Below are 22,703 nucleotides of genomic sequence, written 5' to 3'. Positions count from 1 at the left end.
AAGAATACTATTATCTTAGCAGCAAAGAATAACTACATTACTTTGTAATGGATACTATATTTAGCACCATAAGAATATATATTATTAGATATTTAAGAGCCTATGAATAGTAATTTTTCAATGTGAAAGATGATCATGTAACCTAGATTGTATAGTACCTCAATGCATAGTATTATGCTATAGTCCCCTGAGTATCAACTTCAATAAAACTTTGCTCCAAAAGCAAATGAGAATGTTTAGTTATTATAAGAAACCAAATGGAAAAGCTATTGAATGTATGATTTGAGAAGAAATAGTAGGAGACAAGACATTGCTGAGAGAAGAACAAGAGAAAAAGAGCACAAGAGGATGTATTTCTAGGTGATTTGCCATCACAACTATGGGTGAACAAGAAGAATGATGAAAGAAACGAAAGAGGGAGGGAGAGAAACAAAAACAAATGAGAGAGACTAGAGGCGAATACCTTCATAACAAAGTTGGTTCAGTTAAGGGTCTATTAGTGCAGGGAGGGAGAGAAACAAAAACAAATGAGAGAGACTAGAGGCGAATACCTTCATAACAAAGTTGGTTCAGTTAAGGGTCTATTAGTGAAAGTGAATTCGAATCCACTTTCACTTACCCAAAGCGTTAATGCACGTCCAACGAGTAAAAGTGAAAGTGAATTATCTATGTAATTCACTTTCACTCGCTCTCTCTCTTGATGCTTCTCTCACCCATATGCTGCTTCCCTCCTCTCTCGACCCTCATGAAATCTGAGCTTCCTCGTTGTCAACACTGCCCCCTTTCTCAAAATTTTTTGATGCCGAGAAATAGAAGGTCGTTTCCCCTACAACCTTCTTCTTGTCCGCTCAATGTTGGTTAAGGAAGAAGATCTAGCGTGATTGACTAGCTTTTTTATTTTTGCTTTTAATATAAAAATAAAAAATAAATTTCTTATTCTATTATCACTTGTATAAAAATATCTTATACTCTATTATTTTAAATGATTACTACTTTTTAAATCATTTTTTTACACAAAATTTTAACTACTTTTAATTTAAATTTTTATTATTTACTTTGATAATAACATTTGGATGTTATCTATTTTTGTATTTTTTTAAAATTCTTATTAATTTATAGCTATTTAAATCACTTTTTAAGTTTATTTAAATTTTTTAATGTTTGTGTTTCTTTTAAATTTATTTACATGATTTAACTTATTCCCAAAACACTGAAAAGTGCAAATTAGATCCACTCTATTGTCCGTATTATATGCTGTCAATTTATTCATTTATTTTATGTTTGTAGATTTTTTTTTTTGTATAATAATTTTGTTTGTTATTTCTATTTATTTTTTAATTTTATTTACTTTCTATTTTATTGTAATGTAATTTAAATTATTATTAATTGTCCTGAAAAGTATAAATGATGATTTATTATCATCATTTTGTCGAACAGAGCCTGAAGATCCCGCGAGGCAGATCACCTTGGCAGTGGGCACTCTCTTTCGCTCTCTGTATCATCTGTGCAGATCACGTAAGCTGTTCACCCTCTTTCATGGAGTCGCTGCGAGATTGGTGCTATTAACACAACATACATACACTTCTCTCATTTGTTAGAAGAAAAAAAGAAAAGCCTAATCTCATCCGAGTTGGAATGGGACGAAATGGGGGGACCGAGGGTCTCTCTCCTGTGGACGACGCTGGTGATTTGGGGTATCCGTCCATCCGGGGCAGCGGCTTTCCCTTCAAGCGAAGTAGAGCTCTCGGTAATGACGATGAAGATCACCGAGTGGATCGCCGTTCATCGCGCCTACAGCGGCGTGGTGGCAGAAAGGGTTTACCTGTTAAAGGAAAGTCTATTCTGTATATCTTTCTGTTCGTCGCCGTGCTTGTGTACTTAGTAATGCAGAGCTCGATGATGGCGGGTTTCAGACCCGGTGGAGGAGAGAGGATGAGAGACGGAAAGATGTTACGGAAGTCTTTAAAGTTTGGCCCGGTGAGGCTATGGCAGACTTTTTGGAGGCAGGAGAATCTCGAACAGTTTCGGTCGGAGCGTAGCAGTGGCACAAGGGAGCCGCGTTTGGCTTTTGTGAGTATTGTTCTCGTTTAGATTTATAAAAGGTTCTCATTTTTCATCTCAATTTTTTTTTTTTTTTTTTGTAAGCATTCTAAATATCTCCCCCTTAAAGTTGGTTATTTGCTTGTCGATCTTGGTCTGAATGCGCCCGTAAGCTACTCCTACAGCGTTTGTTACAGTGTCAATTGGAATATCGGTGTGTGGGAAAGATATGTGCAATGGGAACTGGTTGCCCTTTTCGTGTTCTTCTGACCGATCCCCCTCTCCTCTTTCTGCTTATTCTGAAACTGGTTTAAGTGCTTAGACTAGAAGTGGCTTGAAACTCAGAAAGCAAAGACGTATAAATTGGACAATAAACTCCTGTTGAAAATCTAGACGCAAGGTCATCGTACAATTAGTTTCTTATTGCCTATAGATGATATCGTGGCAATAATCTTGTTCCGGATGTTGATTAATTGCACAGCCAAGTATCCTGGTTGGACTTGAGTCCAAGACCTCACATGAAGAAGCCCCTACCTTCTTGCTATGAAGCCAAAGGCTCAATCCACACCTTGATGATAATCATGAGCTACCAGCTTTGGCAGATACTATTCATAAGTGTTGAGGTAATCAGGTGCAAAAAATAGAGATTCAAGAGCTAGAGAGATTCTTGAGAAATTTGAGAGAGATGAGAACGATTTAGAGAGATTTTAGAGAAATTCGAGTGATTCAAGAGAAAGATTCAAGTGAGATCAATAGAGAGAGATATCATGGCAAACAAGGCATCCTTGCTCTACAAGGAGTTCTTTCTCTTTTTTCTATGCTTGAATACTCTCCCTCAATCTTGACAGTTGACTTCCATGTGTTTAATTTATCATGGAAGGCAAAATTATTTGTGATATGAATAGTTGTCTGGTTGTCACAATATAGTTTTATAGGTCACTTATTGACAACTACAATTCTTGTAGCTAAGATTCTAACCAATTTTTTTTTTTTTTATGAAATGTGATTTTATTAAGAGAGCAAAAAGGAGCTAACTCCTGACAACAAGAGATTGCAAGAAGGCTCCTTGATTGGCTAAAACATCAGCCCACAAAATTCGCTGATCTCGGAATGAGAGACCAGAAACAATAAAAAAGATTAACAATATCCAGAATTTCAAAAAAGGCTTCTAACCAAATTATTTCACATATTGTATGAGCTATTGTCCTATATTTTGCTTTAGCAATTGACCTTGTCACATATACGGCTTTTCATTGCATCAAATAACTAAGTTATCTCTCACTGAGGTTCAATATTTGGAAGTGGATTTCTTATCATCTAGGTAACCTGCTTACTTTGCATATGAGCAGCTTTTAAACCCTCATATCCATATTTACTGCAATCCTTTCATAGGTGATTTCTTTAAATATCTGAGTATTGTTTTCAGTGCCATCCAATGTAAATTTCATGGAGGGTACATTTATTGACTTACCAAACTCACTAGAAAAGAAATGTCAGGTCATGTAACTGTGAGTAGATCAGTTACCCTACTAATTACTAAGATAGTTGGGATTGTGAAACATTTCTTCTCCTTTTACCCTCACTATTAACTTATAATTAGGTTATATGGTTGTATCAACAGGCTACACCCCAAGAATCCAATTTCATGGTAGATTAAGTGTGTTCTTTTGTTGACACAATATTGTACTAGTGCTGGGACTACTCTAAAAAAAAATACCCCAGGAATGTCAAATCTCTTGTTTAGAAGTGTTGTTAATAAATGAGAACCATAAGTGTTGATATAAATGATATTTTACTTTGTTAACTTTATCTTTGTCACGTCCGGTTATAAGGATATTGTCTACATACACCTCTCCTTAAAATGGTCTTCTTGAGATCACAAAATAATCTAATACACATCTCATAAATCCAAAGGTCCTCTATGCTAAACTTGTCAAACCATGCCTGAGGAGATTATTTTAGTTCATAAGTAGATCACTTTACTTCATACATCATGTGCTCGCTCAACTACAAAGCTAAGTGGTTGTTCCATCATGTTAACCTTTTGTTCAAGATCAATATTGAGGAGTTCCTTAGCTTAGATGGCCCTTCACTATTGGACCAACAATAATTACAAGTGGGTCATTGTTGCAATTATCAATGTATTTATAGGTGGGCTAACTTATAATTGGCAGCAATGGAGATAAGAACTGAAACAAAATTTAAGTTAGCATTTGGTTCATTTGGTCTTTGGAACTTTGACAACAAACATCTCCCTTGGCGTCTTTGGAAATGTTTTCATGAAATTCAAGATCCTTCTAAAGTTGTTGTGTCCATCTGGTCCCATGTTCCTAGATCAGTAGATAGTGTTGTTTATTTTCTTAATAGAGAAGGGGTTATGCTCCAATCACTTTGTTAGAAGTTGGGTGCAAAGCCTATCCCAAAATGACTTAGCCAAGTTAGAAACCCCCTTTTCTAACTGATAAACCCAAGTTTTTTTTACTCATTTTTTCATGTGGGACAACTCTTTCCGACACACTCATTGTACAAGGTTTCCATATTTGATGAATTTTGTACCCTTCGGGCTTTTTGAATGAATGTCCTCTTTCTCAAAAAATAAAAGAAAAATATTTATGTTAGCAGCCAAAGAAGTTTCAAAGTAGTCAATCCCATATGTTTTTTTTTTTTTTTTTTTTTTTTGACAAAAGTGATATAATATATATATTTAAATGATGCTGATTTTTATTAAGACAAAAACTCAAAAGAGCAATTTACAAAGGAGGGAAGCCTTCCCAAACAATGAGAGATTGTTGGGAAGTTTCGAATTTTGCCAATTTATCATCTAAAGAGTTGGCTGATCTAGGAATGAGATTCCAATTACAATGAGTAGAAGATACAATGTTAATAATACTATTAGTGATGGGCCAGTGGTGCCAAGGGGGGAAGTTGTCTTTGGAACACCAACTAATAATTGTCTTCGAGTCGCCTTCAATGATTAACTTGCCGTGGAAACGATCCCTGAAGATTTGGAGGCCGAACAACAAAGCACTAACTTTAGCAGTATTAGAATCGGCAATGCCCACCGGACCAACATAAGAAAGAATAGGGTCTCCATTGTGACTTCTGAACACACCACCAGCTCCAGCCGGCCTAGGACATCCAATAGCACTACCATCAAAATTAGTTTAATGCAGTCGCAAGGGGGAGGATCCTATATGGCTATACTCGGAGTTCTACTGGGGCTAGACATATGAGTGATCAAATTCCAATTTTCCCGAAGGGAAACCCCCGATAGAGTGGCAAAATCCTTCCTTGTATGAAGTCAGCTAGAGATGAGGCCAACGGCATGAGAAGCCGTGTTGTCCGGGGTGCTAGCTTTGGAGTTAATCTCCGATTGTTCTGCTCGAGTCAAATGCACCATGGAACATGCGCAAGACAGGCCGAAAGGATTAACTTGCTCAGCCAGGAAGGAGAATCCCTCGAAACATCTCAAAGGTTCCAAAAAGGTCCTGATGTAGCCCCACTTGGAGCCCAATTTTCTGAAAAATCTTCATCCAAACTTGCCACGAAAATCCACAGAGTAAGAGGACATGCTGGATTGTCTCTTCGCACTCACCGCAAAGGGGACAAGAAAGATCGGGGGTGGTGAAGCCTCTTCTATGAAGGTTGTCCAAATTAAGAATCTGTTCTTTGATGGCCGACTGCACGTAAAATTTGATTTTGCTTGGCGCTGAGAGTTTCCAAGCCAGATTCGCCTTGTGTTCATGAATACTGTAGTCTTGCTTTCTGATATAAGAGTAAGCCAAAGTAACAACGAATCGGCCATTATTACTGGGCTTCCAAATCAGCTTATCAACTGAGTGCTCCCGGATAATAGTACTGTTGAGTCTGGTAAGGAGAGAACAAAAAGCCAACGATTCCTCATAATTTAATCCCCGACGGAACTGCAGACTCCACTACTGATCACTCTATGAATCAGCCACAGAGGAAGAGAGGTCGCTAGTCACCCTATGCAGCCCCAAGAAGTCCTCCGAGAAGGATCGGGGACCACACCATTCATCCGACCAGAAGAGAAGGGTCCTTCCATTGCCCGTGTGAAACGAGGTAGCATCTCTGAATACTGAAAGGAGCTTGAAAATTGATTTCTATATTGGGGATAGGAGGCGAGCGGCGCCACCCTCTCTCCACCAGGCACTCGAAAACTGAAGGAAGAATTTCACCATATTCCTCCATAAATTGTTATGCTTGTTGTTGAAATTCCAAACCCGTTTGAGCGTAAGAGCTTTGTTCATTTCTCTTGTAGGCCGGGTGCCCAATCCTCCCCTATTATGAGGCATGCAAATATCCTTCCATTTAACCAAATGGTATCTGAAGGTGTCTTCTGAACCTCTCCATAGAAATCGCTGACGAATGACATCAATTTTTGAGCAAATGGAGGCTGGACAGTGCATGGATGATAACAGATAATTGGCAACCCAACCAGACAAGACTTGAGGAATATATTAACCAAAAAGAAAGATTACAAAATAAGAGGGCCTCCTGTTACAACCTGAACAAAGAGGGAGGTCCATTGTTTAGCAAACTCGTTAGCTAAAGAATTGGCAGAACGAGGAACATGAGACCATGTACAAGTAAGGTTGGTAGCGAGGTCAATCCCATATGTTTGTGTATGACCTTTTGCCGCTAGTTGAGTTTTCAATAGTTGAATACTACCATCAGGGTTATAATTTTTAATGAAAAATCATTTATAACCAAGCACCATTTCCCTTGTTGGTCATGTTGATAATCCTCACATATCATTTTGATACATAACTTTTGCTTCCTTCTTCATGGTTGCATTCCACCTTAGATGTGCTTGGACCTCCTAGTAAGTTTGTGGGTTAGAGACAAAGGAGAATTTCAAGAGGGCACATAGCAAGGAGAATCACCAAGTAGTTAAATTGGATGTGATGTATTGGCCTTCTTCGTGTACAAGATTTTCCAGGTTTCTAGAGGATAATAGGTCTATCATCTAAAGGGGACCTTGAGTAATTGCAACAATTCATGTGGGCTCACTTATCTCAAGGGAATTAATAGATGGTGTGAATGGTAGGTTAATGGAGGAGCACAATGATTGATAGATTGTGAGATCCAATGGTTTTAGTCATGTTGTCTAAGCCATCTTTTTATGCATCCTTTCATGTTGTTTATGCACCTTAATAGAGGAGATTTTGTTATATTATGATCAATAGTCATTACTGGTAGAGGCAGATGATTAGGCGTTTGTGAAAATTGGAGGCAAATCATGTGAACTCTAAAGGGGTATTATCATAAAAGGTGATATGAATTGAGGTATAGAATTTATGGTGATTTATGATGAAGATTATGGCGATTTTGGATTGTCTTCTATTAGATTGGTCACGTGTATAATGAAGCATGGATTGGATGGCTGATTCTTTGACTAGATTGGGTGTCTTACTCACACATCTTATTGAGAGTGTTGTTCCCTATTGACCCTGGTTGATTGCAATTGAGTTTTTGTGTTTCTTATTTTTCATTTTGGTTCATGATGTACTTTTCTTGCTGGCCTTGTTATGTTGGCTAGCCTTTTGTTTGTCTCTTTGTAATTCTTCTTTTCTTTAAAGAATTTTCTTCATTATTCCAAAAAAAGGATGGTATAGAATTTCTTTTGTGTAGGATGGTAACAAATGTATCCCTTTTGCCTTTTGGTTTTGGACTAACAAAAAATACACTTATGTGCCTGGGGCTCCTGTTTGTTTCTGCTAGAATGCAAACAATGAGTAAAGGAGAGAACCAAATATCCATGGTGTCAGTGGAAAGAGATTTTCTCTAGGGAAAAGAATAGAAAATGGAGTCTCAATCTATGGCATACAAAAACAAGCAGTGAGGACAACATATGACCACAAAACATTAGAGGATATTCATTAAAGTAGTAGATCGGTTACCTCCCTTAGCAGGTGTGTATTTTTCCTTGTAGGTACACTATATTGTTGTAGAGTATAGGCACATAAAGGTCGATGCATACTTTCCTCAATACAAAGGAAAGAGAATAGGATGTCACATATTTCTTGTTATTATTTGAACAAAGGATTTTAATTTGAGACTTATATTGGGTGCAGGACATTGCATAAAAGAACATCCCTTTGATTTCATTAATAGTTGTATTTTTCTCTTTTGTATGATAAGGCTTCTCTTCTCCTTTCGTATTCCTCCACTTTCTTTAGCTGAACTCTCATCATTCCTAAAAATCCATTGTGAAGAAGGATTGTATAGTTGAAAGCAACTTGGACAAAGTTTCATTAAATACACCGAACCACCTTGGAATAATCATCCACAAAGGTAACAAAATACTGAATATGTGATACATAAGATACACAAAGATCCTCGAACATCAAAATGGATCAAAGAAAAAGGACACAAACTCCTTTCAACATTTTTTAGTGGGAAGGGCACTATGATGTTTACTTGACTAACATGATGCAAATCTAGATTAGACAGTTTTTAAGGTGGAACTGGTTGCGGTAAAGATTGAAGGGACAGATGCCCAAGTCTGTAGTGCCACAGTAATGGTTTAATGCTTGTTTGCTTCAACAATGGAAAGTTAGGTATCCAAATTGCCTAGATCACCTTGCTCATGGTCATGGCCAATGACCTATTTTGTCTATGTTAATGGAATAATCCCACATAAGTTATTAGTTGAGAACGGGGTTCCAAAACTTCAGCTAGTTATTGTGGGGTGGATCTGGTATAACATGGGAGACAGATAACTAGACATTTTGGGAGGGATCTGGACCCATCGCCCTCCCCTCCTGACCAAACTTCAGCTAGTTATTTGTAGAGAGGTTGGTCAGGCTGCTGCTACACAATCTGTGAGTAGCATAGAACTAATTACGTAAGTGGATGGCTCTTGTGGTTCTTGAGAGGGATTGTAAAACTTGTGTTGCTTAAATCTGCTAAAACGGTGTTCCCCATAGAAATCCACAATTAATTTTTGTACACTTCCCTGAAAAGATTACATAGCCTCTGAGAAAATAACCAGCATACGTCCCCTGGAAGTTGGAGAAACTCACAAACACCTTCTGTCTTGTTTTTATCAAAAAGAGCTGTTTCTCCTTTAATCAAACTAATGGCCTGGGATGATGACTATACTTCTGAAATAGCTGTTTCTCCTGTGCTAATAATGAGTTCCTATTGAACTGGTGTTTCAATTTGCTCCATTATGCATAGGTCCACTGGTTAAATTTGGGGCACATTACTTTGGGGTCCTGTACTCTAACACTATATATATATATATATATATATATATATATATATATATAAAGGACGTGAAGGGGGTTGAATCCAGCTCTTTGTTGAATTTCATTTCTAGGTTGATGTACTTCCCCCTTTTTTCCTATGTGTTTTCCCGAAGTCTTCATCAACCACGTTTTGTCTCTGTAATTGATAGCAGCTTTATTATCTGTTGAAATTATATGTCATGACAGGTTTTGGGCAATATGAAAAAGGATCCATCTTCTCTATTGTTGTTAACAGTTGTAAAAAGGCTGCAGCAAATTGGTTATAAACCTAAGGTATGGATGTCTCATAAGCTCAATCTCTCTCTCATTCTTCCCATTTATCAGCAACGGCTGGCTGTTTATTTAATTGATTTATTTTTGAGTACTTTTTCAGTTTTTTCTTTTAACTGTTTGCTGTTTCTGTTAGGAACTTTTATTTACTTAATGAAAAAGACCTGCTTCCCTCTTTCATATGCTCTTTACAGCTCTCTTTCCTGCTGAAGTACATATTTTACTGAAAGGAAAGGAAACTGGCATGATTCATTCTCGTGGGATCTTCAATGTGCTGCTTATGTGACCCTTGTGTGAAACCATTTCTATTTGTTTGCCCTGGTCACTTTAAATCTGCTATCTTTTGTTATTTATTTATTTATTTTTTGAAATGATGCTGAATTTTATTAAATCAAAAGCTCAAACGAGCAAGATTACAAGGGGGGATAAGCCTTCCCAAAACATGAGAGATTGCTGAGAGGTCCTGAATTTAGCCAATTTATCAGCCAAGAAATTGGCTGATCTAGGAATGAGATTCCAATTACAATGAATTGAGGATACAATGTCAGTAATACAATCAGATGCTATTTTTTGTTATTTAAAACTTTGACATCTGTCTGCTTCTTTATTCCATTTGCTCTTTAGTCAATTCTCCAGTTGCTTAAAACTTTGACATCATTCTTTAGTGACTTTTCTTTGTTGAAGGACATGTCCTGTCAAAAGGGTATTTCTTCATGGTCTTAAAAGTTACATTCAGAATTTATCTTATCCTCTCCTGGTGGAAGGGGATTTTATCAGCTCGGCATTAAGGAAGAATGCCTCTCCTAGTACTTTATGGAGATTTTTCGACTATTATTTCACAGGATATCTCTGGAAGCTTGAGTTGTCTTACTGGTTCCTTGGTTAGGAGTGCTGCTTTCCTTTGACTTTCTGTTGTGATAAAGACATTTATGTTTAATTAGACTCGTGTCTTCCCTTTCCTTAAGCTTTTCCTCATGGAGTTAAATAAAGTAAGAAAAAAGATTATGAATATATTCATGCTCAGCATTTAAAAAAAAAATATATTCATGCTCAGGGATCTTTAATGTGCTGGTTATACAACTCATACTTGGACCATTCTCTATGGTTCCCTCAGCCACTTTTTTTTTTTTTTTTTTTGAAATAGTGCTGGTTATACAACTCATACTTGATCTCTCCTCTATGATTTTTGAAGACTCCTCCCGCACCTGCCGGCCTTGAGCACCCCGAAGCAATCCCGTCAAAATTTAACTTTGTTAAGGAATAGTTCCACATGGATTATTGAGTACAAAGATCTTGAGTTTATTAGTTGGGAAAAAGGTTTCCTAAGTTGGCTAATCATTTTGGGGTGGGCCTTGGATCCAACTTCACATGGTATCAGAGCGGGTACTCATATGTGGGCTTACACTTAAATTATCCACTCGTAGAGCCACATAAGAGGGCCTACACATAAATTATCTGCTTGTAGAGCCACAAAACTTGACCTAGATCTAAACTATCCACTTGTCGAGCCACAAAAGAGGGCCTACACCTAAAATTATTCACTTGTAGAGCTACAAAAGAAGGCCTACACCTAAATTATCCACTTATAGAGCCACAAAAGAGAGCCTACACGTGAGAGGTAGTATTAATGAATAGTCTCACATGGATTAGTGAGTACAAAGATCTTGAGTTTATTAGCTGGGAAAGAGGTTTCTTAAGTTGACTAGTCATTTTGGGATGGGCCTTAGATCCAACTTTACAAACTTGATGCAGTTGCTAGGGGGAGACTCCCATTCTACCATGGTAGGTCCTTTTTGGGAACCCGCCATATAAGCCAAAAGACTCTAATTCCAGCGAAGGGATATACCTGCCTGGTAGGCAAATTCCTTCCTGGTGTGCAGTCAGCTAGAGATCATATCCATAACATAAAAGACAATGCTTTCTAGGTTGCTGAATTTGAGGTTGAATTGCCGGTTGTGTCGCTCAAGCCACAGACACCACGGGATAAGAGCAAGGTATGTAGAGAGAAGCAGTTTGCTGATTCTAGGCAGACGCGTCCCCAACACCGTTTGGAAGGTGCCGAAAAGATCATGATGAAGGCCCACTTGAATGCCAACTTTCTGAAAGATTGTCATCCAAACTCTCCAAGAGTAACAACAATGAAGGAGACCATGCTGAATGGATTTCTCGCAAATGCTACATAGAGAGCTGGTGATATCAGAGATGGTAAAGCCCCCGCTTATGGACGTTGTTTGCAATGAGGATTTGCTCCCTAATGGCTGTCCATATGATTTTTTTTTATCTTTCTAGGTTTAGAGCTTCCAGGCAAGATGGGCCTTGTGCTCAGGCATGCTGGGGTCATCCTCCTTGATGTGGGAATAAGCTGAGGCAACTGAGAAGATAATGTTGATGTTAGGCTTCTAGATCAACTTATCTTGCACCTGAAGCGAGTAGAAGGCTAAGACTCCAAGACTGATTGCTTCACGATTCAGCCACTGAGTATGACGAATCCATAGCAATCCTAGATAACCCCAAGTAATCCTCTATAAGGGAGTGGGGACCGCACCACTCATCGGTCCAAAAGAGAAAAGTCCTCCCATTCCTAGAATAGAAGGAAGTTGCGGCCTTGAAAGTGGGGAGCAGCTTGTAATGAATTTCCATATCGGGGATAAGCGGTGGGGAGCGACACAATTTCCTCAACCACTTAAAATTTCTTCTGTATAGTTTCATTTTGTCTTTTTAAATGGTAAAGCTTTATTAAGCAACTGTGAAAAAATTACAAAGCAAGAGGAGCTCAATGATTACAAGGGATAGGAGCTCTTGAATACAAGAGAAGGGCAAGATACACCCTCTTTGGCCTAAGTATCAGCTATTGAATTTGCAGATCTCAAAGCGTGCAGCCTTGGAATTACATAAAGCCTACAAGTATTTAAAATCTCTTGTGAATGTATCTAAAATGACATGTGAATGTATCTGAAATGACAGGGAGGTTTAGCTCTGCCGTTCATCCAGCTAATGATTATTGCCAAATCACCTTTAACAATTAGAGAGGTAGATAAGTTCTTGAAGTATAATAGAGCTGCTGGACAAGGCTGGAATATAGGTAATCGGACCTTTATCTTCTCAACTCTAGAAAATTCCTGGTTTTTAAGTTCGAAGGGGAGAACTTGAATATTGAGGTGCTATTTTGTTACTAGCAATTGGTAGCACTACGAGAAAAAATCCACTAATAAATTATTCTCAGCCAAAAAGAAAATCCTGAATTAATTTTCAATACTTGTCTAAAATTTACAACAAATTCAACTATTTATAGACTTTAAGGCTGTGTTTGGAACACAGAAAGTGAAGAGAAAAGAAAAGAAAAGAAGTTTCTTTTATCTTGTTCGGATGCCCATGAAAAATAAGAGAAAACAAAAGAGAAACACGGTTTCTCTTGTTTGGATGCACAAGGAAAATGGAAGAGAAAAGAAAATAATTTTTAATTTTTTGGAGAAAGCGAGATTTAATTGAAACAAACAAGCACAAACAGCAAGCAAGCTAGGAGAATGAACCCTTTACCACAAGGGATTGGAGGGATGCTCCTTGCTTAGCAAACAAATCATCAATAGAATTAGCTGACCTAGGAATTTTGGACCAAATACAGGTAATATGGGGTAATAAATCCATGATTTCATAAAATACATTCCGGTGTCGCCAAGGTAGGGTGGAAAGTGAGGAGAACCAGCTGATTACCACTGCGGAATCACCCACAATATGAAGCCGGCCACAAAGATGCTCGCGAAAGACAGTGAGGCCTTGGAGGAGGGCCTGAAGCTTAGCTGAAGTGGAGTCAGATATTCCCAGAGGACCGGAGTAAGTGATGATCTGATTGCCTTCAGTGTGGCGAAAGATGCCACCATACCTGGCTTTGCTGGGGTTACTGAGGGAGCTGCCATCGAAATTGAGCTCGAGGAAGCCCGACTGGGGAGGTTGCCACTCTTGAATGGTGGGGGGCCTGGAGGGGGAGCTCATTTGAGCAAGAGCGTGCCAATTGTCTCTGAGGGAGAAGCCCAAGAGAGAGGAGGGTTCGTTTTTGGTATGGAGCCAAGAGGAGATTGGGCCAATGACAGAGTAGGTGACCCTCTTTGGAGATATGGCTTTATCATTGAACTGTCAGTTGTTGCATTCCTTCTAGATACCCCAAGGGATAAAAGTTGTGCATGCAAAAATAAGTAACTTACCCATCTTGGGAAGGGAGATCCCAAGGAGCATCCGGTAGACAGAGATGAAGTCCCGAGGCAAACAGAGCTAAAGACCCACTCGGCTGAGGATGGCCATCCACACTGACCAAGAGAAGGGGGCAAGAAAGGAGGTGGCTGATTATTTCCTCCTCAGAGGTGAGAGGCAAAGAATGCTCGCGTTATGGTTACCTCTTTGTCTAAGATTGTCTGTCGTGAGAATCTTGTTAAGGCTGGCACTCAACAAGAAAAATTTGACCTTATGGGGGGCGTTGAGGTGCCAAACAATGGCTGCCTCACGCTCAGCAGCACTAGGACTCCATCCCTTGATGAGGGAGTAAGCTGAAGAGAGTGAAGGTACCACTCGTATCCGGCCACCATTTCATCATATCAACCTAAGTGTCTTTGAGTTTTGAAGACGCAAGAGCCTCTAGAAGGGGAGAAGCAAGCAAGGCATCAGAGTCATCAAGCCCGTGCCAGAAGTGAAGGTCCAAAGAGCCGAGCCTTCAAGCATTGACAATAGTGGCTCTGCTGCTGGATGCTTGTCAATCCTTGCTGAAAGTGTCCCGAAGAGGGTCACTGCCAACCCACCAATCATCCCAAAATCTGATCTTCCGCCCGTTGCCAGCATAGTACCAAATGCCTGAGCTTAAAGAGGGAAGGAGAAGGTAAAGAGACCTCCAAATCGGCTAAAGCCCACACCGCCTCCCTCCTGAGGTCCACCAGTGCTCATTCCAACGAAGCTTCGAAGCCACCATCTCATTCTAAAGACTGGTGGAAGAGTTATTAAACTTCCAAATCCAATTAAGAAGCAAAACCCAATTCATATCTTTTGTAAGATGGATCCCCAATCCACCCTGAGATTTAGGGAGGCAAACAACAATCCAACTCACCAGATGATATTTGAAATCTGAGCTAGTGCCACGACAACGGAATTGCCTTTTAATTCTGACAATAATTTGGCAAATGGATGCAGGACAAGACATGAAGGATAAATAGTAGTTTGGATGTCAACAATACAAGAATTGAGGAGGTGAACTTCTGGCCTTCGAAAGAAGTCTACTACACCATTTGGCAAGACGCATCTCAAGCTTCTCAATCACCGATGTCCAAAGATTCTTGTTACTGTTGTTCGACCTCCAAATTTTCAGGGATCGTCTCCATGGAAGTTAATCATTGAAGGTGACTCAAAGACGGTTATTAGTTGGTGTTCCAAAGATAGCTTCCCCCCTTGGCACCACTGGCCTATCACTGATAGTATTGCTGACATTGTATCTTCTACTCGTTGTAATTGGAATCTCATTCCTAGATCAGCCAACTATTTGGTTGATAAATTGGCAAAATTCGGAACTTCCCAGCAATCTCTCATTGTTTGGGAAAGGCTTCCCTTCTTTGTAAATTGCTCTTTTGAGCTTTTATCTTAATAAAAATTAGCATCATTTAAAAAAAAAAAAGGTGAGTGATGAAAAGGGGGAGATTGAGATACATGGTTGGAGGCGAGGAGAGGGTGCAACCCAAAAGGTCAGCCATAGATCGAAAGACATAAGGGTTGATGTTGAAACCCATTAAGGTAGTCTTTTGCTAGTTTACCTTCTACCTCGAAGCCAGCTCAAATAGGCCACGTCAAGCCTTAATCTTCATAGCGTACTCAAGAGTCCCTTATCCAAAGATGAGCGTGTCATTGGCGAATTAGGAGAATGGGAATATCAAAGGCTGCATGATTGTTGATCGATCCAAGTCAACAAAGATCCTTAGTCTTGTATATCATAGAAGAGAGGAATTCAGCAATAATATTGAACGATAATGGAGAGAGCGGATCACCTTGCTTGATTCTCTGAGATCCCTTGAAAAAACCACAAACAATGCCATTAATTAGAACGGAGTATGATGCCGAGGAAATGCAGTTCTTGATCTGAAACCGCCACAATCACCAAATCTCATCAGCCCAACAAATTGTCTAACAACTCCCAATTAACCTTGTCAAAAGCCTTTTCAAGATCGAGTTTGAGGGCAAACCGAGGGGCGTTAGAACGAAAAAAATGGTTGAATAGCTCATGAGCCGCCTTAGTGGAGTCCAATATATTCCTCCCCTTGAGAAAACCAAAGGGAGGAGAGCCTTAAGTCTATGGGCAAGCAGCCTTGCAATGATCTTGTAAGGGCTGGAAATGAGACTTATAGGACGAAAATCACTCGGGTGTTCCACATTAATCTTTTTTGGCACAAGGGCGATGAAGGAGGCTGCCATACTTCGGAAGGTAATACCCTTAATTGTAGAATCCCCTAACCATAGCAATCACATCCTGCTTAAGGGCGATCTTCTATGATAAAAATCTCCATTAAACCTATCTGTGCTAGGAGCACGGTCACATGCCAATCCTAGCACAACAAACTCAATTTCCTTGTTGGAGAAAGGCAATTCCTGAAAGGAGGCATCAGTAGTGGAAATTTTGGCAAGCGGAGGTGCTGGAATTTGAGTCAATTAGGCCTTCAGCTTGGCTTTAAGGAGTTTGAGCTTTTGTGGGAGGAACCAGTCAACATTGCCATCAATAGTAAAACCCGACCACCAGTCAGCCAAGAGATGATCAAAATCATTCTCCATTGTTGATTTTCAGGACTCCGGATTTTGCTCATGGAGAAAAAAAGAAAGGGATTCATTGAGAGAAAACAAGAGGAAGAAGAGGTTATGGACTTGATCCAAACCCTCCCCCATAAGGTATATTTATAGGTATCAAAACTACCAATATTACAAGTATACACTTCACCCTAATAAGAGTGAAGAAGAGTTAGAAAACGTAAACTAATTACATCAGTGCCACTCTAATTGCATCATATATTCCAACAGCCATCATTCAAGAGTTTTCAAAGCAGAACAGGGAAGGACCCCATCTACTGAAAGAGGTGGATAGCTGGATCGGCCAATGATCCGATCCCACTCGGTTGAGAACTCTCCTAGACTTGTAATCGTAGAGATGCAACCAATCAGCAATGGTCAGGAATCAGTCCAATTTGAAGAGAATTGGCTGTTATTGGCCATTCGACCAGGTGAAAGTCTTTCCCAATAGGGGAATTTCCCAAAAAAATAGGGGAATTTCCGCAAGTTCACAACAGCCAATGAAGTCTGCAAAGCCCCTCATTGAGAAGAAGATTCTAGGAGCTGGTGGGGACTTTTCATTATCTCCCACAAGCAACCACGGAATCGTCCAGCCTTGGACAAGATCAAGAAGTTCATCCCAAAAATGGCTCCTCTCTGTGTACCTTGTGGGTCCATAGACTTCCGACAAGGCCCCATAGACTTCCCAAGCTGCAGTCATGAAGCTTCAGCTCAATGGAAAATCGTTTAATGCAAAAATCCAGCAAGTCAATGTTGTTAGAATCCCATAGGATGATCAGTCCGCCCGAGTGCCTAACCGCAGCAATAGCACGCCAACCAAGAGATGAGAAATGCTACAGGTCTCGGGCAATAAAATCAGTCATACATTGGCACATCGTCTCTTGAAGAATTACAATTGAAGGCTTACAAGAAGAGAGAAAATGGCAGATTGTCGCATGTTTTCTTGGCAAACCAACTTCTCTCACATTCCACGAAACAATGATCATTTCTGAGGTGGTTTGTGGACTCCCGAATTATTGTAATCGCCCGGTAGGTACCCATTGTAGATAATTCCCATAATACTGTCAGGTTTCATCATCTACTGTCAGGTTTCATCATCATAACGGTGTTGCTCGGACTGAAGTGCGGCCACAAGCTACTCCAACCGATCATTTGGGGGGGAATTGAAGGCGCTCCAAGGCAGGGGCAGATTGGGCTTGAATTGGGTTGCTGGAGTTACCATGCTGAGTGTTGTGATTTAAATTATATAAAAGACTAAGACTTGAACTATCTATAAGTATTAAAATAGATGTCAGCATATTTTATGAAAAAAACAACCTGAATTTTGAGTGAGACGGCGATTCTGGGCGAAATTTCGCCGATTGCTAACGTGCTGCGTAAATCATCGTAACGTGCGCCGTTAGCAATCGTATCGTGCACCGGCTGGTTCGAAACTGCTAACGTACGCCAATACCCTCAAATGAGAGAGAACTCTCCCGATAGCTGCCGTCCCTACGACCAGCAACTGGAATACTCCCGTCGACCACAACTACTTAGGCAAGGCTATGACGAGTCTTTCCGACGCTGATAGAGGGCTCAGTGATGCTGCAACGAGAAGAAATGGAGGAAATGTCTCCCCACGACGAGGAAGGAAAAATCATAGACGGTTGGATCCGTCCAGCCACCTCTCTGGCGACCTTTCTGAGGCTCTGACGGAGGAATACGAAGCTCGCTGGACGACGGTCTCTCACCGAAAGAAACGAAATAGTATTTTCCGCTTCAGTTACGGAAAATGCAGAGTTATTGTTACAAGAGTCGTTCAAAAATCAGGTCCGGTGATCCGTATCTCCTCAGGGACGGATCAAAGCTTTCATTCATCTGTGTCGCAGTGGAAGCGATTCACAACTTCAGGATTCAGTTCCAGAGACTTACCTTGAAAACTGAAAAATCCTGGTCACGGGACTTGATGTTCCTCTTCTTGGTGACCGTCTTCCGTGGTTGCCGAGAATGTAGGATCACCCATAGAAGAGGAACCTTCATTTTAGCCAGGCTATTCATACCTGAGGCCACAAACTCGGGTATTGGCTGGAATGGGCTAGCCGATGCACTCCAGAGCCTCTCCCCAGCACTAGCCATAGCAGAAGAGCCAATACGCCCCGGTGATGCCAGAGTAAGATTTCCACCTCTCTTCCCAGCAACCCAGCGCCACTAAAACACCCTCCCAACATCCCCTCCTACTCATATCAGCACCCCCTCCTCCCCGAAAATTTCTGTATTGCCCCAAAACCATGCATCAGTCCCCCCTACTCCCACAGAAACACCCGAAATCATTCAAATCCCACCAAACCTTCTCCATGGTGGGCGCAGAATTTTGACACGCTCCATTCTCGTCCAAACATCCCCCGAAGTCATCAAATCCAGCATTCTTCAATGGCTGATTGACGCACTTCACCTACCTTACACTCCTAGAATCTCCTATCTCCGTCCCCAAACTTGGCTTGTTCATTTCGGAACCCAGCAAGAGTCTTCTATGGCTCTTACCATCATACCCCACACCAGCTCTGACATCATCGGGGTCTCAGAATGGCTCCCCTCGGTACCCTCCAGCCAATACGGCCAATGGGTCACAGTTATAGGGCTTCCTACTGAGCTATGGCAAAACGCGGTTTTTTCGAGAGTCGTATCTGAGTTCGGCACTATCATTGCTTTGGACCCACTCACGGAGCATTGGCACCGTCTGGATGAGGCCCGGATCCTCATCAACCCTCTTAACCCATGTGAAGGGCAATATTTCGGATGCGTCACGGTGGATAAAGAGCACTACTGGATCCGTATCAGCATCGCTGCGATGCATGATTTTAGATATGTGGTCCCCGAAAGCACTATCAAACCTCGGGAAATCACACAACCACCCAATGAGCTGGGAAACGCACCTCTCGACTCTGCCCCCTCTCTGCAGTTGTGATCCCGTCATGGCAGCCTTATAGTTGGCATGAGAACTATACTCGCTGACCCCTCGGCATTCCCCCCCACTTATCCGACACATCACCCACCCACCCTCTCAACCCAATCTCCTAAAAAAAATGCCATTGGCCCAGATCCAGATGTCGTCCCCACCTCTGTCTTAACTCCAGAAATACCCTTAACCTCACCTTCCCCCCCATAGAAACCCTCATAGACCCTCCCGCAAATCATCCCCATAATCCCCCCACTCGACAAACTTCCTCCCAGATATTGGAATCCCCCCCTAGTTCGCCCCCGAGAAATCCCCACCCTGGAAATTACCTCTCCGACGCAGAGTCTGGAAGTAGTGAGCGCGCTCCTTGTGTCCACAGGAAAAACAATTCCCCCCCCCCCCCCCCCCCCCCCCCCCCCCCCCCCCGCTCTTTCAGGTTCAACAATAATTGGATGGCAGAACCCTCTTTTGATCTATCTCTCCAATCCTTTTGGGAGAATATGACCATTGTAGGACCGAGAGGGTGGGCCTTCCCAATCAAGCTTAAGATGCTAAAGCCGCTACTGAGGTCTTGGGCTTCTGAAAAGAAGGCCTCCTCCTCAATTGCGAGAACCGATGCCCTTGCTTAGATAGCTGTTCTCGACTAGGAGGAGGAAGTCAGAGGTCTCTCTTCTTCGGAAGTCTCTCAGAGATACGCCCTTCAAGGGCAATTGCAGTCCTTCGCCCACAACGAGTTAGTGCACTGGAAGCAACGTGCAAGATTCAAATGGCTCTCCGATGGGGATGCTAATACAAAATTCTTCCATGCACTCGCCTCTGCACGAAGAAGGGCCAACTGCATTGCCACGTTCAGCGTCAACGGTGAGGCCACCTCGGACCGAGCCATTATATCTGACTCACTGGTGAATTTTTTTTTGTAGATTTATACTCGGATACCAGCCACTTCGGCCCTTCTTCCAAAGGGTTAACCTTCAGGTTATTCCATCAGCTGCAGCCAGTTTCATCGAGCTCCCCTTCTCTACGCGGGAAATTGAAATTGCAGCCCTTGGTCTTCCTTTGGATCGTGCTCCTGGCCCGGATGGATTCAACGGGGAAGTTTATCGTCGTTGTTGGCCCTTTATCAGAGAAGACATTTCCAGCATGGCCCGCTCCTTTTATCAGCATGACATCAGATATAGGAGTATCGGAGCCTCTTTCATCGCCCTTATCCCTAAAAAAGATGGGGCAGAGCTCCCATCCGACTTCAGGCCGATTAGTCTCACTACCAGTGCATATAAGGTGATTGCGCACCTCCTTGCTAGTCGTCTCAGGGCAATCCTCCCTATTGCCATTCACCATGGTCAGAGTGCTTTTATTAAGGGAAGAAACATTATTGATTCAGCCATGGCATGTCATGAACTTAGTCATCATTTCAAAGTCCAAAAACTCCCCAGATTCATCCTCAAGCTTGACTTCGAAAAGGCATTTGACAGAGTTAACTGGAAGTTTCTGGATACCCTCCTGGGGAAGATGGGATTCGGAGAAAAATGGCGCTTCTGGATACAAAGTTGCATCTCCTCTGCAAGCTACTCCATCCTTCTCAATGGCACAATTTGCGGGTATTTTAAGGGAACCAGAAGAATCAGATAGGGAGACCCCCTCTCCCCCCTGCTCTTCAATGTGGTGGCAAAATATCTATCCTCCTTGATCTACTCGGCCAAGAACATGGGATGACTCTTACCCACGATTGACTGCACAACCTTTGATATTTCGATTCTCCAGTTTGCAGATGATACTATTTGCTTCGGGGTTGGTACTATGGATCAGATCAGAAAATTACGTACCATGTTGGGATTATTTGAATTGGCTTCTGGTTAGAGCATAAACTGGGGAAAAATCACTCTCCTCGACTATCATATTGATCCAGCTGAACTTCGGAATATGGCGGACTATCTAGGATGCTCTGTGGGAAATATGCCAACTACGTATCTTGGGCTCCCATTTTTTGATTCTCGGCCTTTGGCTTCACTATGGTCCTCCCTCATTGAGAAATTTGAAAATAGGCTAGCCACTGGGAGGGGTAAACTCTTATCAACAGCGGGGCGTCTCACTCTCCTCAAGTCTTGTCTGGCGGGGCTTCCAAATTATCTGTTATCATTCATGCACTGTTCGGCCTCCGTTTGCTCCAAAATTGATGTCATCCGTCGACGATTTCTGTGGAGGGGTTCAAAAGATACCTTTAGATACCATTTGATTAGTTGGAAGGATATTTGCATGCCCCATAATAGGGGAGGATTGGGCATCCGGCCTACAAAAGAAATGAACAAAACTCTTATGCTCAAATGGATTTGGAATTTCAACAACAAGCACAACAGTTTATGGAAGAATATGGTGAAATTCTACCTTTAGTTTCGGGTGCATGGTGGAGAGAGGGTGGCGTTGCTCTCCTCCTATCCTCGATATGGAAATCAGTTTCAAGCTCCTTCCAGTATTCAGAGATGCTACCGCATTTCACATGGGCAACGGAAGGACCCTTCTCTTTTAGTCGGACGAATGGTGTGGCCCTCGATCTCTCTCAGAGGACTTTTTGGGGCTGCATAGGGTGGCAAACAACCTCTCTTGCTCTGTGGCTGATTCATGGAGTGATCACTCATGGAGTCTTTAGTTTCGTCGGGGATTAAATGATGAGGAATTGTTGGCTTTTTGTTCTCTCCTTACTAAACTCAGCAGTACTATTATTCCGGAGCACTCAATTGATAAGATGATTTGGAAGCCTAGTAATAATGGTCGATTCATTGTCACTTCGACTAACTCTCATATCAGAAAGCAAGACTATTGCCCTCATGAGCACAAGGCAAATCTGGCTTGGAAACTCTCAACGCTAAGCAAAATCAAGTTCTTCGTGTGGTCAGCCATCAGAGAACATATTCTTACTTCAAACAACCTTCACAGAAGAGGCTTCAGTGGCCCCGATCTTTCTTGTCCCCTATGCGGTGAGTGTGAAGAGACAGTCCAGCATGTCCTCTTACACTGTTGTTTTTCGTGGCAAGTTTGGATGAAGATATTTCAGAAAATCGGACTCCAACTGGGGCTACATTAGGACCTCTTTGGTACCTTTGAGATGGTTCGAGGGATTCTCCTTCCTCGGCTGGGCAAGTTAATTCTTTCAGCATATCTTGCGCATGTTCCATGGTGCATTTGGCTCGAGCGGAACAACCGAAGATTCAACTCCAAAGCTAGTACCCCAGACAACACGACTTCTCATGCCGTCGGCCTCATCTCGAGCTGGCTTCATACAAAGAAGGATTTTGCCACTCTTTCAGGGGTTTTTCTTTGGAAAAATTGGAATTTGATCGCTCACATGTCTGGCCCTAGCAGAGCTCTTAGAATGGTTA

The 22,703-nt window shown here is 41.5% G+C and overlaps 1 protein-coding gene across 1 annotated transcript in view; it reads left to right on the top strand.

The window, feature by feature from the left end:
- Nucleotides 1-1,463: 1,463 nt before the first annotated feature.
- Nucleotides 1,464-22,703, top strand: part of LOC137944366 (uncharacterized) — a 72,905-nt gene continuing 51,665 nt past the window's right edge. Inside the window, exons 1-2 of the mRNA XM_068790027.1 lie at nt 1,464-2,070; nt 9,504-9,590. Of these exons, the coding sequence (XP_068646128.1) occupies nt 1,636-2,070; nt 9,504-9,590 (522 nt within the window). The 5' untranslated portion in view covers nt 1,464-1,635. The remainder of the gene's footprint in view (nt 2,071-9,503; nt 9,591-22,703) is intronic.

The sequence above is a fragment of the Aristolochia californica genome, unplaced genomic scaffold (assembly GCF_029961685.1).
Source record: "Aristolochia californica isolate CCGP_79_NKW_82.1479 unplaced genomic scaffold, dmAriCali1.0.hap1 SCAF_11, whole genome shotgun sequence".
Taxonomy (NCBI): domain Eukaryota; kingdom Viridiplantae; phylum Streptophyta; class Magnoliopsida; order Piperales; family Aristolochiaceae; genus Aristolochia; species Aristolochia californica.
Note: the sequence above shows the minus strand (reverse complement) of the source record. Positions and strands in the feature narration are given on the sequence as shown.